Source organism: Oncorhynchus keta, chromosome 21 (genome assembly GCF_023373465.1).
Source record: "Oncorhynchus keta strain PuntledgeMale-10-30-2019 chromosome 21, Oket_V2, whole genome shotgun sequence".
Classification (NCBI taxonomy): Eukaryota; Metazoa; Chordata; class Actinopteri; order Salmoniformes; family Salmonidae; genus Oncorhynchus; species Oncorhynchus keta.
The window spans coordinates 27,337,394-27,353,956 of NC_068441.1; the positions used below are offsets into that span (position 1 = coordinate 27,337,394).

The window sequence follows — 16,563 nt, forward strand, 5'->3', positions numbered from 1 at the left end:
TCAACCGTGATGGCGAGATCATGGAACGGGCAGTCCTTCCCCGGGAGGAAGAGGAGCTCCGTCTTGCTGAGGTTCAGCTTGAGGTGGTGATCGGTCATCCACACTGATATGTCTGCCAGACATGCAGAGATGCGATTCGCCACCTGGTCATCAGAAGGGGGAAAGGAGAAGATTAATTGTGTGTCGTCTGCATAGCAATGATAGGAGAGATATATAATGAAGAATGTGTTGGTTTTAATTGACTGTGTTTTGTATCTTAATGTACATTGTCTATATTTGTTTTTTTTCGATACTTGCCTGTTGATTGTGCTTGTTTTTGTTTCGTGCAGGGCTCATTTGTAGAAGAGAGTTAAGGCTCAATATGACTTCCTTGTTTTAGGTCTTTGAAGCTCGTGTACAAAAGCGAAAGTAAAAGACGCAAAAACAAAACTTAAGAACAGGAAGCGTAGAAATAGTGACACACATGTCTATGTGATTTTGGTTGAGTCGCCCAAGAAGTTCCATAATGCAGCTTTAATATTTACCTTGATATTTTTCCATAGTCAATTGTATTTGATCCTCTCCTGCATTTTCTTTATCTGTTTCTTTTTGGCTTTGGATTTCTCTCACTCGAGCCATTGCCCTTTGACCTTCTGTTGATTTGCTTCGGTCTTCAGGAGCCTGGTCCTCTTCTTTTCTTCCTTCTCTACGCGGGTCTCACCAATGTAGTTTCCCAAACACCAGTTGTAGACCCCTTGTCTCAATAATAATAATAATAATATAATAATATAATAATATTATATCTCCTTTGTGTACCTATTGTAGTAGATGTGTAACATTTTCTTCTGTTTTTCTCCTTAAAGTTGCACTATGCAGAAATCTCTCTGCCATTTCCTGGTTGCTAAAACTCTAATAGTTTAGACCACATCTGCCTATTATTCGTTTGTGACTGCATCCAGCTTTCTCAGCCGGTCCTCCTCAGCCGGCTCCTCCAAAAAGTCAGTTTAGTTGGTGTCATCGATTTTGGTAATCCACTCATTCTACCTGCAGACAAATTCATCCAAAAAGCTACCACTAAACTTTGTTAAACCAAGTCTATCTAATCCTCGGGTACCCTAAAATGTAAAGAAACTATAATATTTCATACGGAAAGAAGTATGTTCAATAGAAAAGTCAAATTAGCAAGTGCGCGTCCTCTTCGTCACGCACGCACAGACTGATTTCCAATTGTGACTCCCAGTGCCAAAACTCAAAATTCTTCCTCGTTTGGGAAGAAATCAAGCCTGAAACCTTGAACAAAGACTGTTGAAGTCATATGAATTGCAATCTGGGAGCTGGAATTGCATAGGACCCATAGCTTTCCATTATAAGAGCCTGGGATCTAAAAAATATATATATTTTTATTTTCTCCTACCATAGCAATTGTGTTATAGTCTTATGCATTATTTTATAGTCTTATTCATTATACAATGCTACCAATTATATGCATATCCTGGCTTCTGGGCCTGAGTAACAGGCAGTTTACTTTGGGCACGTCAGTCAGGCAGAAATTCGGGAAAAAAGACCTAACAAGTTTTAAACTTCTCTGAATATATTTGTTTTACTTCTCTAAACAAAACAGACATTTTTTCAGGTAACTCCTAAGTAACCTTGTATACCAACTTTAGAATTGACCCCAGCTCTGGCCATAAGTCTACCCAACATTGTATTCTGACGTGAGTCAACCCTGTTATGTCTGCCATTTCTCACCTGATTCAACGTTAGCTCTCTGCATCCGCTGTAGTCTCTCTTTTTTCTAACTGGGGGCTTTGTCTGTGGAAAGTCTGGAAACTGTTCTTTGTGGAATTATGTTTCATGCAATCTATTGCTTTCTGATGAATAGGAGTAGAAATGTGAACTTTCTACACTTAAGAATATTCATATGAAGTATTTATGACATGTTGTCTGTCAACGACTGTCATGACTCCTGCTCTATGGGTTTACTTATAGTTTCCTCTCTAAGTGTTACCGTCAATATGATGTGTTTCCCCAGACGGTGATGACCCCACAGTCAGATCAGGAGGTCCAGGTAGAGCTGTATGATAAAGATATGGACAAGGATGACTTCCTGGGCAGGTGAGAGGAGCTGCTCTGCGTTCCAAATGGAACCCTATGCCGAATATAAAGTGCACTGCTTTTGACACTAATTAGTGCACTATGTAGAGAATAGGATTCCATGTGGTATACTTCCAGGTTGGGTCCTGTACTTTTTGTTAGCCATGTTGTTCCCTGTCAAAGTGTTGTTTGATCTCTGGCTGTATTTTTCCCTCCTGTGTACAGGTGTAACATCAGTATGAGAGACATCATACACTCCCAGTATACAGACCAGGTAATGCTTACATCTCTCTCTGCTCGTGTACTAAATGATGTCTGTACTCGCTTACATCGGTAGTCGGTACACTCATCTGTATAATGTGTGTTTTAGTTTTAGTACACCGTGTGATGTGTGGTTTCTTGTCTCTTTTCCAGTGGTACACTCTGAATGATGTGAAGTCAGGTCGTGTTCACCTGGTACTGGAGTGGGTACCAACAGTATCACAACCAGACAGACTGGATCAGGTCAGTTCTACTTCCCACCGTTCTGTCTCTTCAATTTATATATTTTTCACACCTCAGCCTCCCCTCTGTAGTTTTCCAGTGTTACTTTTGCCCTGTCCTCACCTCTCCCCATCTCAGTACCCCTTCTCCCCATCTCTCTCTCATTCTATTACTCGTTTTTAACATTTTAACCACCTGTTTTGATGTTATTTCAAAGTGATTGAACTCTTTTCTCCCCATGCTCCAGGTGCTGCAGCTGCAGTCTCTCCAGTCCTACCAGAACAAGGCTGTTCCCTCTGCTGCTCTGCTCTTCGTCTACATGGACAGAGCCCACTCACTGCCTGTGAGTCACCTCTGACCTTTCACCACTTCACCTCTGTCACTGAGCTATTTTGAACTTTTGAACTTTGGCTTCAGGTTGATGTCTAGTTTTGGCAGCTGTTATATGTGTTATGCATAAATGTTTATATGTTCAATCTTTTGAATTGCTCAGTAGTGTTTGATTTTGACTGTTGTATTGTGTGATCCCTGTGTGTTTGTAGTTGAAGAAAAGTGGGAAGGAGCCAAATGCTGGAGCTGAGCTTGTTCTGGGAGAGACAACCTACAGAACCAAGGTGAGAAACCGCACATGTAGATCTCAAATGCATGACTCGTAACAGGATCTGCCGTGAAAGTCAATTTCTCTGTCTCTCTGAAGGTGTGTGATCGTACCAATTCCCCCCAATGGGAAGAGGCTTTCTACTTCCTGGTTCGTGACCCCAGAGAGGAGATTCTCATAGTGAAGGTGAGAGTTCAGTCTGCTTCAGGATGGAGTCACTAAACATGGATAATGTTTAATTAAAACATAATGTCACTCACTGTAAACATCTTGCACAGTCTATGTTAAATGCAATTCATCCACACAAATCTCCCCTTTTATCTTTTCCTTTCTAATCACTCTTTATTTATCTTTCTCTAGCTCTCCAGTGCTTGGGATCAGGCGATGGGTTCTCTGGTGGTACCAGTCAGAGAGCTGCTGTCAGAACCAGATCTGGTCCTGGATCAGTGGCTGAGTCTGGATGGAGCCTCACCTGACAGTCAGATTCTACTGAGGGCTGAACTGAAGGTGAGACACACTTCTATATCCTCTATGGTCCTCTACAGTGCCTAGAGAATGTCTACACCCCACTTTGATTTCTTCACATTTTATTGTGTTACAAAGTGAGATACAAATTTATTGAATTGTCTTTTTTTGTCAACAATCTACACAGAATACTTGATTTGATTTTAAAAAATATATATGAGTACTAAATAAAACCCTAATATACCTTGATTAGATAAGTATTCACCCCCCTGAGCCAATCAATACATGTTAGAAATACCTTTAGGCAGCGATGACAGCTGTGAGTCTTCTTGTGTAAATCTCATAAGAGCTTTGCACACCTAAAACAGGCAGTTAACCCACTGTTCCTAGGCCGTCATTGAAAATAAGAATTTGTTCTTAACTGACTTGCCCGGTTAAATAAAGGTACAATAAATAGTGTCCTGCTAAAATGTGAATTCTTCTTCTCGTGTCTGGTGTAAAGCAGACTGAAGAAGATTTTCCTCTAGTATTTGGCCTGTGCTTAGCACCATCCCGTTTCTTTTCATCCTGAAAAACCCCCAGTCGTTGCCCATGTCAAGCATACCCTTGCTTGCAAATAAGGAGGCAGTTCTCATTTTTTTCCGCAGGTTTACTTTCATGCCGCCTTGAATGTTTTGGAATATTTGTATTCTTTATATTTGTATTCTTCTTTTCACTCTGTCATTTAGGTCATTATTGTGGAGTCAATACAATGTTCTACTCCCATCACCGCCATTGATTTCTGCTGTTTTAAAATCACCAATGGTTTCATGGTGACATCCCTAAGCAGTTTCCTTCCTGTCTGCAGCTCAAAGCAGGGGCGGCAGGGTAGCCTAGTGGTTAGAGCGTTGGACTAGTAACCGGAAGGTTGCAAGTTCAAACCCCGAGCTGACAAGGTACAAATCTGTCGTTCTGCCCCATAACAGTAAAATAAAGGTAAAATAAAAAAAATAAAAAAATGTGTCTGGATGGTTTAATAATGGTTTAATAAATCATCCACACAATAATGATTAAATTGACCATATTATATTCAATGTCTGATTTGTTATTGTTAGCCATCTACCAATCACTGTCCTTCTTTATGAGGCTTTCGAAAAGCTCCCTGGTCTTTGTAGTTGAATCTGTGCCTGTGCCTGAAATGCAATACTTGACTGAGGGACCAGATGTTGTATGTATGTGGAAGACAGGAAGGGGTAGTCATTAAAAAATCATGTCAACCCCTATTATTTCACACAGAGTGAGTCCATATAACTTATGTGATTTGTTAAGCGATATTTTACTTCTGAACTTATTAAGGCTTGCTTAAACAAAGAGGGTGAATTTTCTTTCCACTTTAACATTATGGAGTATTTTATGTAGATCAATGACAAAAGAAATACAATCCCACTTTGTTACGCTACAAAATGTGAACAAATGTAAAAGGGGTGTAGACTTTCTATAGGTACTGTATACTATCAATCAACATTTTTGAGTGTGCCATAGAGTACACAAAGCGCCACATTATGTACTTTACCTGCAACTGGCAGTCTGACATTGTCAAAAATTATTAGTGGCATGTTTTCATTCAAAGATCCTGAACTCGAAGATGACTGAGGGTGTTGGGGTACCACAAGGCTCTGTCTCAGGTCCAGAAACTATTACTAGTTGGAGTTACAGTGAGGAGGAAGAACCAATCACTATTGAGCAGCCAGTTACTGCGACCATTGAGGAGGACCAAGACAGTGAGGTGCCCTCTGAGGAGTGAGTTTTTGTCTTGGCCCCTCCCAATATTCAAATAGTTTTTAGAAGTTGATTGCAATTTATATGCAAATGTATGCAGTGTATGTCAATTATAAAACATTTTGGCATATGTCTCTTTGTGTGTTTTCAGATCTGTTGCAGTCTCTAGCCAACCCTCTATCTCTGAACCTGAGGAAGCAGAGGTTGTCTTTGAGGTCCCTAAAGAAGACCCCAGCCCTCCTGAGACACTCTACACCCCTGACCCCAGCTTTGAAACTGAGGTAGGCAATCAGTAGGTGGATGCCTCTGTATGCATATCATTCTGTCTGAATTGTATTCAGAGTCAATATTTTTTCCTGTCACAATCAGTGGTTGGAACTGGTTCAGGGAACAGAACTGAAAACTGGAAAATAGAGACATTCAGAACAGATCAGACAGATCAGAACCGGGAACCAAAGTCATTAAAAGCATGGGAAACGGTTAATAACGTTATTTTACGTTCAGGGCATTTTTTTCCAGTCCCACAAAAACCACAACAAAGCGTCTATGCAAAGCCCTCCCTCTGTCACTCAGAAACTTATTCCAGTGTCTGCCTGCCAGCTGAAAATCTTTGCCAGTGTGTTTGTGTGTGTGTAGGCTACCTGCCGCTCCCACTCTGAAGCATAGTCTACTGTAGCCTACTGATGTTACAAGCGTAATTCAGAAGATAGGGAGAGAGATTTTTAATTACAGAATAATGGATGTACTTTTTCAATGCTAGTTAGGGATTCTATCGTTATTCACAGTGGATTTATTAATTACCAAAAGGTAAGACTTGTTTTTTATTCTGGTGATGCTCCGCACACACAAGCTTGTTAGCTAGCTAGCTAGGTCTGGTCCAACGTTAAAGTATCTCTGAAGTTCAAAGACAGTCAAAGTTCCTCCATAGAAGCCGCTCCTCCGTAGGTATAGTTCTGTAGGCCTAATTCAGATAATGCATGCCATCCCAAAATGCCCAGCACTCCAAGACAAGCCCCATCCTCCACCCTCTCTCACTCTCTGCCTACCCACAAAATGCCCAGCACTCCAAGACAAGCCCCATCCTCCACCCTCTCTCACTCTCTCCCTACCCACAAAATGCCCAGCACTCCAAGACAAGCCCCATCCTCCACCCTCTCTCACTCTCTCCCTACCCACAAAATGCCCAGTACTCCAAGACAAGCCCCATCCTCCACCCTCTCTCACTCTCTCTCTACCCACAAAATGCCCAGTACTCCAAGACAAGCCCCATCCTCCACCCTCTCTCACTCTCTCCCTACCCACAAAATGCCCAGTACTCCAAGACAAGCCCCATCCTCCACCCTCTCTCTCTCTCCCTACCCACAAAATGCCCAGCACTCCAAGACAAGCCCCATCCTCCACCCTCTCTCACTCTCTACCTACCCACAAAATGCCCAGTACTCCAAGACAAGCCCCATCCTCCACCCTCTCTCACTCTCTCCCTACCCACAAAATGCCCAGTACTCCAAGACAAGCCCCATCCTCCACCCTCTCTCTCTCTCCCTACCCACAAAATGCCCAGCACTCCAAGACAAGCCCCATCCTCCACCCTCTCTCACTCTCTTCCTACCCACAAAATGCCCAGTACTCCAAGACAAGCCCCATCCTCCACCCTCTCTCTCTCTCCCTACCCACAAAATGCCCAGCACTCCAAGACAAGCCCCATCCTCCACCCTCTCTCACTCTCTACCTACCCACAAAATGCCCAGTACTCCAAGACAAGCCCCATCCTCCACCCTCTCTCACTCTCTACCTACCCACAAAATGCCCAGCACTCCAAGACAAGCCCCATCCTCCACCCTCTCTCACTCTCTCCCTACCCACAAAATGCCCAGTACTCCAAGACAAGCCCCATCCTCCACCCTCTCTCACTCTCTACCTACCCACAAAATGCCCAGCACTCCAAGACAAGCCCCATCCTCCACCCTCTCTCACTCTCTCCCTACCCACGAAATGCCCAGCACTCCAAGACAAGCCCCATCCTCCACCCTCTCTCACTCTCTCCCTACCCACAAAATGCCCAGTACTCCAAGACAAGCCCCATCCTCCACCCTCTCTCACTCTCTCCCTACCCACGAAATGCCCAGCACTCCAAGACAAGCCCCATCCTCCACCCTCTCTCACTCTCTCCCTACCCACGAAATGCCCAGCACTCCAAGACAAGCCCCATCCTCCACCCTCTCTCACTCTCTCCCTACCCACGAAATGCCCAGCACTCCAAGACAAGCCCCATCCTCCACCCTCTCTCACTCTCTCCCTACCCACAAAATGCCCAGCACTCCAAGACAAGCCCCATCCTCCACCCTCTCTCACTCTCTCCCTACCCACAAAATGCCCAGCACTCCAAGACAAGCCCCATCCTCCACCCTCTCTCACTCTCCCCCTACCCACAAAATTTCAGTTGGATCTCGCACCCGACACTTTTCACTTCCATCACGCATGCAAACAACTCACTGAGCTATAGCTTGCCCTCTCCATAGCAAGCTGAATGATTGGTGAACTAATTTAATGTTGCGCTAAATGTAAAAATATATATATATGGTTTCAGAGGTTTTAAAAGGAACAGAAAGAAACAATATAAAGCGTTACTTTTTTGGGGTTCGAACCGGTTCAGAAGTTTATTTTGCCGGTCGGAACAGTATAACGGAACAAGAAATGGTTCTACAACTTTATAGCTGCAGGTGAAAGCATTGACATGTGTTTTTGACCAGCAGAAAGAGAAGCCAGAAGAACCTATCACCGTCACCCAACTGTCAGTCACAGCAGACACTGAGGAGCTCCATCCCTGGCAGGGACCAACGGCAGGGTGAGCTCCATTCAACAACAGATCCACAGAGCTTTGCATGTACACTGACTTTGCATTGATAATCTTCAGTGTGGGAAGCAGCTATCAACATGCTGTGTGTGTGTGTTCCTTTATGAATATTCAGATCTGTTACAGAGGACATTTACAGAGCTACAGTGTCTAGCCTTCCTTCTGTGTCTGTACCTGAGGAAGCTGAGGTCATGCCTGATGTCATCCCTGAAACACGCCCTCCTCACACTACCCCTCACCCAAGTTTTGGCACTGAGGTGGGTGCTTTACTGAAGGGACTATAAAAATGATTTATACTACCAAGAACAAAAGTTCAAAATGAATGAAAAATATCTCAAGACCTTATATTGTTTGTATTTTGAGAATGCTAGGATGCCTTCAAAAAAGGTTATAGTGTGCCACTGCAGTTCTGTTGTTTGTCCTGTAGGGGGTGCTGAGAATCCATGTACTGGAGGCCCAGGATCTGGTTGCCATGGATAAGCTGATGGGGGGCCTGAAGAAGGGCAAGAGTGACCCCTATGTCAAGATCAACATCGGAGTGGTCAAGTTTAAGAGTCATGTGATCAAGGAGAACCTCAACCCCACCTGGAACGAGATGTTTGAGGTATGGAGGGACTTGTAGTTTATTCAATTAATCTCTGTCGGCTATTGGAACTGTGTGCCCATTTAGATGAGCGGTAAAAGGGATTGTGCTGTAAAAGTAAAAGCAATGCGTGTTAGGACAGACTTTTGATATTTTTTACAATTACTGTATTTGGAGGGCTTCTCTCATGTAAGAATATATCTGAGACATCTAGAAGTGTGTGTCTTTGCTACCTTTAAATAAACAATTAAATAAATTTTACCCCCTTTTCTCCCCAATTTCGTGGTATCCAATTGTTAGTAATTACTATCTTGTCTCATTGCTACAACTCCCGTATGGGCTCAGGAGCCATGCGTACGGGCTCGAAAGCCATGCGTCCTCCGAAACACAACCCAACTAAGCCGCACTACTTCTTAACACAGCGCGCCTCCAACCTGGAAGCCAGCCGCACCAATGTGTCGGAGGAAACACTGTGCACCTGGTGACCTTGGTTAGCGCGCACTGCGCCCGGCCCGCCACAGGAGTTGCTGGTGCGCGATGAGACAAGGATATCCCTACTGGCCAAACCCTCCCTAACCCGGACGACGCTAGGCCAATTGTGTATCGCCCCACCGACCTCCTGGTCGCGGCCGGCTGCGACAGAGCCTGTGCGCGAACCCAGAGTCTCGGGAGGACCTTTGCTAGCTTTCTGCCTTAACATGTAATAGTATTATTTATATGTAGTTTTGTTGTTATTGATCTTCCCTGACATATGTGTGTTTCCCCAGACGGTGCTGAACCCCCAGGCTGGTCAGGAGGTCCAGGTAGAGCTGTATGATAAAGACATGGATGCGGATGACTTCCTGGGAAGGTGTGTTGTGACTGGCCCAACTATACACCATTTAATCAGTAACCTGCTATTGATAGTTAAGGACTATGTCCCCAAGGGCACCTTATTACCTGTATAGTGCACAACTTTTGACCAGAGTTGTATTTTGTATTTATTAAGAATCCCCATTAGCTGCTGCCAAGGCAACATCTACTCTTCCTGGGGTCCAGCAAAATTAAGGCAGTTATACATTTTAAAAACTTTACAATACATTCATAACAGATTTTACAACATATTAAGTGTACGCCCTCAGGCCTCTACTCTACTACCACTTATCTATAACACAAAATCCATGTGTACATGTGTGTATAGTGCGTATGTTATTGTGTGTTTTTATGCATGTGTCTTTTTGTTGCTTTACAGTCCCCACAGTTCCGTAAGGTATATTTTTATCTGTTTTTTAAATCTAATTTTACTGCTGGCATGAGTTACTTGATGTGGAATTGAATTCCATGTAGTCATGGCTCTATGTAGTACTGTGCACCACCCATAGTCTGTTTTGGACTTGGGGACTGTGAAGAGACCTCTGGTGGAATGTCTTGTGAGGTATACATGGGTGTCCAAGCTGTGTGCCAGTAGTTCAAAGAGACAGTTCGGTGCATTCAACCACCCCTCAGAGCCTGGCTCCTCTCTAGTTTTCTTCCTAGGTTCCTGCCTTTCTAAGGAGTTTTTCCTAGCCACTGTACTTCTACATCTGCATTGCTTGCTGTTTGAGGTTTTAGGCTGGGTTTCTGTATAGCACTTTGTGACATGATGTAAAAAGGGCTTTATAAATACATTTGATTGATTGATGTCAATACCTCTCACAAATACAAGTAGTGATGTAGTCAATCTCTCCTCCACTTTGAGCTAGGAGAGATTGACATTAATGTTAGCTCTTTGTGTTCATCCAAGGGCCAGCCATGCTACCCTGTTCTGAGCCAATTGCAATTTTCCTAAGTCCCTCTTTATGGCACCTGACCACATGACTGAACAGTAGTCCAGGTGCGACAAAACTAGAGCCCGTAGGACCTGCCTTGTTGATAGGGCTGTTAAGAATTCAGACAGACTTCTTCCCATCTTAGCTACTGTTGAATCAATATGTTTTGTTTTTACCATGACAGTTTACTATCTGGGGTTACTCCAAGCAGTTTAGTCATCGCAACTTGCTCAATTTCCACCTTATTCATTACAAATTTAATTGAGGTTTAGTGAATTACTGTTGAGTCATCTGCAGACATGGACAAACTGGCTTTACTCAAAGCCAGTGGCGTTGAAAAAAGTAAGGCGCATAGACAGCTGCCCTGGGGAATTCCTGATTCTACCTGGATTATGTTGGAGAGACTTCCATTGAAGAACACCCTCTGTGTTCTGTTAGACAGGTAACTCTGTATCCACAATATAGCAGGGTGTGTAAAGCCATAACACATACGTTTTTCCAGCAGCAGACTATGATCTATAGGATCCTGAGTGGCACAGCGGTCTAAGGCACTGCATCTCAGTGCAAGAGGCATCACTATAGTACCTGGTTCGAATCCAGGCTTTATCACATTCGGCCGTGATTGGGAGTCCTATAGGGCGGTGCACAATTGGCCCAGCGTCATCGGGGTTTGGCCAGAGTAGGCCATCATTGTAAATAAGAATTTGTTCTTAACTAACTTGCCAAGTTAAATTAAAGGTTAAATAAAAAATGTATATAAAAATAAAAAATCTATAATGTCAAAAGCCGCACTGAAGTCTAACAGAACAGCCCCCACAATATTTTTGTCATCAATTTCTCTCAGTTGATCATCAGTCATTTGTGTACGTGCTGTGTTTATTGAATGTCCTTCCCTATCAGCGTGCTGAAAGTCTGTTGTCAATTTGTTTAAAAAAATAGCATTGTATCTGGTCAAACACCATTTTTTCCAAAGGTTTACTAAGGTTTGGTAACAGGCTGATTGGTCGGCTGTTTACCCCAGTTAAGGGGGCTTTACTATTCTTACGTAGGGGAATAACTTTTGCTTCCCTCCAGGCCTGAGGGCACACTTTCTTGTAGGCTTAAATTGAAGATATGGCAAATAGGAGTGGCAACGTCATCCTCTATTATCCTCAGTCATTTTCCATCCAAGTTGTCAGACCCCAGTGGCTTGTCATTGTTGATAGACAATAATGCTTTTTTCACCTCTTCCAACACTTACTGTATGGAATTCAAAATTACAATGCTTGTCTTTCATAATTTGGTCAGATATAACTGGATGTGTTGTGTCAGCATTTGTTACTGGCATGTCATACCTAAGTTTGCTTATCTTGCCAATGAAAAAGTAATTAAAGTAGTTGGCAATATCGGTGGGTTTTGTGATGAATGAGCCATCTGATTCAATGAATGATGGAGTAGAGTTTACATTTTTGCCCAAAATATAATTTAAGGTGCTCCAAAGCTTTTTACTATCATTGTTTATGTAATCTTTGTTTCATAGTGTAGTTTCTTCTTTTTATTCAGTTTAGTCACATGATTTCTCAATTTGCAGTATTCTCAATTTGCAGTATGGTTGTACAGCCAGACCTATTTGCCATCTATTTTGCCTCATCCCTCTCAACCATACCATTTTTTAATTCCTCATCAATCCAGGGATTTAACAGTTTTTACAGTCATGTTCTTAATGGGTGCGTGCTTATTAGTAACTGGAATAAGCAATTTCATAAATGTTTCAAATGCAGTGCCTGGTTGCTCATCATTACACACCACTGACCAACAAATATTATTCACATCAACAACATAGGAATCACTACAAAACTTATTGTATGACCTCCTATACACAATATTAGGCCCAGCCTTTGGAACTTTGGTTTTCCTAGTTATGGCTACTATATTGTGATCACTACATTTGGATGCTGCTTTAAAGCAAATTTCTGCAGCATTAGTAAAGATATGATCAATACATGTTGATGATTTCATTCATGTACTGTTCGTAACTACCCTGGTAGGTTGATTGATAACCCGAATCAGGTTGCAAGCAATAGTTACAGTTTTAAGCTTTCTCTTGAGTGGGCAGCCTGATGAAAGCCAGTCAATATTTAAATCACCCAGAAAATATACCTCTCTATTGATATCACATACATTATCAAGCATTTCACACTTGTTATCCAGATACTGACTGTTAGCACTCCTACCAGAATGGGCTTTAGGTGAGGTAGGTAAACCTGTAGCCATATTACTTCAACACTATTTAACATGAGATCCTCTCTAAGCTTTACATGAATGTGGTTCTGAATATAAACAGCCACACCTCCACCTTTGGCATTTCTGTATTTTCTGTAGATGTTATAACCATGTATTGCTACCACTGTATCATAAAAGGTATTATCTAAGTGAGTTTCAGAGATTGTCAATATGAATGTCATTTGTTACTAGCAAATTATTGATTTCATGAACCTTGTTCCTTAAGCTACATGTGTTAACGTGGGCTATTTTTAGCACTTTTCTGGGATGCTTAGCAGAGGTAGACATGCTTGGGTTATTTGTATTAGTGCAGGGTGAGCTGCACACAGAGGTCTTCCTACTAGCACAGCCTCAGTGCTAACAGTACAGTATTACTCTAGTTCATAGGCATATGAGTACTGCATACAATAGCTGTAGGATCAACAGAGGCATTCAGGGCAGTAAGAGGACATAAATTAGGTTACTTATATTGTATCTTCCAAAGCCCCTGGGATAATATAGATTTGCTGAAGCATTATGACAACTCAGCGACACAATGGTAGAGATTAAATGAGCTGGGCTTGGGTCATTGATAAGTCACTGTCTCAACACAGCCTTATAATGCTGTGAAAGGATCCAGTGCTTCAAATTATTTGGGTGTATCCTATCCTCCTTGTAATGCAAACTTTGTTTCCAGAAGGTATCAACATGGTCAGTAAATGAGTTATATGGGCCCTGGTCAAAAGTAGTGCACTAAATAGGGAATAGGGTGATGTTTGGGACGCACACAAAATAAGACTTACATTTTCATGCACTTTGGTCTCATGGTGGTTGAAATGTTTGAAATATAAGACATGGTTCTACTTTTCTACTTTCACATATCAAAGATATATATCTATAAAATGTTCACAAGAATGCAATTCCTTTTTGAAATGTTGCCAGGGCATCTGTTTTGTGTGTGTGTGTTTTTGTAGGTTTATGATGAGGCTGAGTGATGTCATCAGTTCCCAGTACACAGACCAGGTGAGTCAGTGTATTGAAATATTTACTTCTGTTTCTAGCCTGACTTCCATGGGGCACTCCCCTACCTTAAGGTAACATTTTGACATTCGCCATATGGTTAGTGAGACCGACCACATTGCGAATGTACGGTCCCTTACTAGACGTCCGAAAACGTTTGTAAAATTTGCGTCGGGTCGTGCGGCAGGGCCGGATCTTCTGGGAAGTCATCAAACGAACTCTCTCGGACATTCGGTTTCCGTTTTATAAACTAATACAATTTTGGTCATTTTTCCGCTGTCCCGGTAAATCCCATAAGAGGGCGAATGCAATCATATTGCAAATGTACAAAACATCACGAATCACGACGTGGCCTTATCTCCTAAACGGAAAATATTTTGAAGCCGAAACTTGGTGAGCATAGGTTTGACATAATTGGCAGTTGGCCCCGAACAAGATGGCATCTAGGCCTCAACGGGTTTTGAGTTATGGCCATTTTTCTGGGATTAAATGTCCAAAATGAAAATAGAGCAATCATTTTTCTGCTTCACGTCAACGTCAAGGAGCCTCCGGTGTCAATAAAAAAGAACCAGACATTTATCTATCGTCATTTAAGAGAAATCGTACAATGTCAAATTGGTGATGTTCAAAAATAGTTTTTTTTTTAAACAGTTACAGATCCGGTTGCAGCGTGTTCATACGAATCTTTTTAAAGTGTGCTTCAGAGCTCTGCGAGATTTCTGTGATTTTCTGAAATAACACACACTCACTAAACCCTCCGTAAGTAAGTCAGTTCTTAACATAAAGACTTAAAACTCAAAATTCTATAATTGCCTACCCCAAGGAGGATATGTGTTCACTTTCAGCTTCCTGTGTAAACCGGAAGTGCCTTAAAATGGTGTCACAGGTGCTGTTTCCAAGGGTTAAAAAGGTCAGATCTAGAAGGTTCTCGGATCGAGAAACAGCCTCGTACATTTGCAATGACTTCAATTCATTTTGACCATTACGAAAATGACAACATTTAGAAAAGTCTCCGAGACGCAAGACTAGGTGCATTGAAACCGGCTCGGCCCATAGAGACGGACCCCAATGTTTCTGTCCGATAGCTCATTCAAGGACAGCGTAGCAAGGCATGGTAAAAAGTGGATTTTCAGCACCAATTAAGGTCTTGCTCAGCCAACGAAGGACCTATCGAGCCGAAACTCGGCCTACACATAACATCAGAACTGCACCCGCAGCTAGAACGTAACTACATTTTTATTATGGTTTGAACAGAGGGCGTTGTGAATTTTGGGCCAGCTCTGAAGTATGTGATAGTTGGCTACTAAACGAGTTGTAAAAAGTGGGTTTGGTGTCAGTTTGTATCAGTTTGGTGTCAGAATGATGGACGGTGACTTGCTGGTGACTATTGTCCATTTACAATATGTTTAAACAGTGAGGTACCATCACCAAAGTGATATTCTGAAATCAACACAACAAGTGATGGAAAGGAACAACTATCACTGCCCGGCCATTCTGTGTTCATCAGGCCAGTCAATTTTGCATTTCTGCAGGATTTTTGAGCATGACAAATTTGTGATGGTAAATGCCCATTGAAACATATTGCAAATGCACGTGCATTTGCAATATGATTCAACAGTGAAAAAAACATCACCAAATGGACATGATGAAATCAACACAACGAGCGATGGAGAGGAACCACTATCACTGCCCGGCCATCCCGAGTTCATCAGGCCAGTCAATTTTGCATTTCTGCAGTATTTTTGAGCATGTCAAATTCGTGATGGTACATGGCAAATGGACATAACATCCTGATTTGGCATTTTCAAATCTTTCATAATGCATTTGGACATTTCTTATGCCATTTGGCCCCAAAAAAGTGACTTTTGACTTCCTATGAAATCATATTGCAAATGGACAAAACATGTGCCTTATGCACAAGTCAAAACACATTTTAAAAATATGATCATAAAAGTTGACAAAAGTATATTCTACAGTTCTTACACATGATTAATTGACAAAAAAATCTAAAGAATTTCGAAAAACGGTCCAGAAAGCACCTTTTTAAGGAGGAGATAAGTTTTAGATTTTTTTTTTCTCACTTTTTCCAAATTTTACTTTTGGATGTTGACTTGTGTTACATTTGCAATATGAAAAACCACGGTGGAGCGCACTCGCCATCTGTTGGATTTTTAAAGTGTTACACCTGGCATTTGCCATATGGCATTGTCCAGTGCCAATGACTTCCCATTCATTTTTGTCCATTTCAGGGGGGTGTTCCCTTACTTTCATTACTTGCAGGCCTAATGTCAGGTCAAACTCCCTTTTATTACTTGCAGGCCTAATATTAGGTCAAGGCCATCATGTTGCTTCAATATAGCTTTCGATTGAGAGGCTAAGCTTAGCTTTATTTCCCCCCTTTATTTTATTGTGCTACATGTGTAAACAGGCTATTGGGTATATTTCTGTGTTCCAGTGGTACACTCTGAATGATGTGAAGTCAGGTCGTCTTCACCTGGTACTGGAGTGGGTACCAACAGTATCACAACCAGACACACTGAATAAGGTCAGTTCCACTCCTCCTTTTTTCAGTTTCTTCGTCTCTCATTTCTCAATCCAATTTTCTTTCACTATGCGTTTAGTTCAACAATTTCTCTCCTCCCTCCCTATCATACAATGACGTATTCCTAGAACTCTTTATGCAAAAGACTCACATTCCATA

The 16,563-nt window shown here is 42.1% G+C and overlaps 1 protein-coding gene across 30 annotated transcripts in view; it reads left to right on the forward strand.

The window, feature by feature from the left end:
- The window catches only part of LOC118399885 (extended synaptotagmin-1-like), a 69,129-nt gene that overhangs the window by 38,201 nt on the left and 14,365 nt on the right, over positions 1–16,563 (forward strand). For 9 of the 30 annotated variants that reach the window (XM_052473630.1, XM_052473605.1, XM_052473610.1 and 6 more), the window contains 15 exons: positions 2,012–2,094; positions 2,299–2,347; positions 2,488–2,577; positions 2,804–2,899; positions 3,099–3,170; positions 3,254–3,340; positions 3,515–3,661; positions 5,229–5,398; positions 5,529–5,658; positions 8,128–8,222; positions 8,347–8,488; positions 8,659–8,835; positions 9,582–9,664; positions 13,817–13,865; positions 16,318–16,407. In XM_052473630.1, the coding sequence (XP_052329590.1) occupies positions 2,012–2,094; positions 2,299–2,347; positions 2,488–2,577; positions 2,804–2,899; positions 3,099–3,170; positions 3,254–3,340; positions 3,515–3,661; positions 5,229–5,398; positions 5,529–5,658; positions 8,128–8,222; positions 8,347–8,488; positions 8,659–8,835; positions 9,582–9,664; positions 13,817–13,865; positions 16,318–16,407 (1,560 nt within the window). The remainder of the gene's footprint in view (positions 1–2,011; positions 2,095–2,298; positions 2,348–2,487; positions 2,578–2,803; positions 2,900–3,098; positions 3,171–3,253; positions 3,341–3,514; positions 3,662–5,228; positions 5,399–5,528; positions 5,659–8,127; positions 8,223–8,346; positions 8,489–8,658; positions 8,836–9,581; positions 9,665–13,816; positions 13,866–16,317; positions 16,408–16,563) is intronic. The other 21 variants (XM_052473632.1, XM_052473619.1, XM_052473604.1 and 18 more) reach the window with 20 other exon arrangements.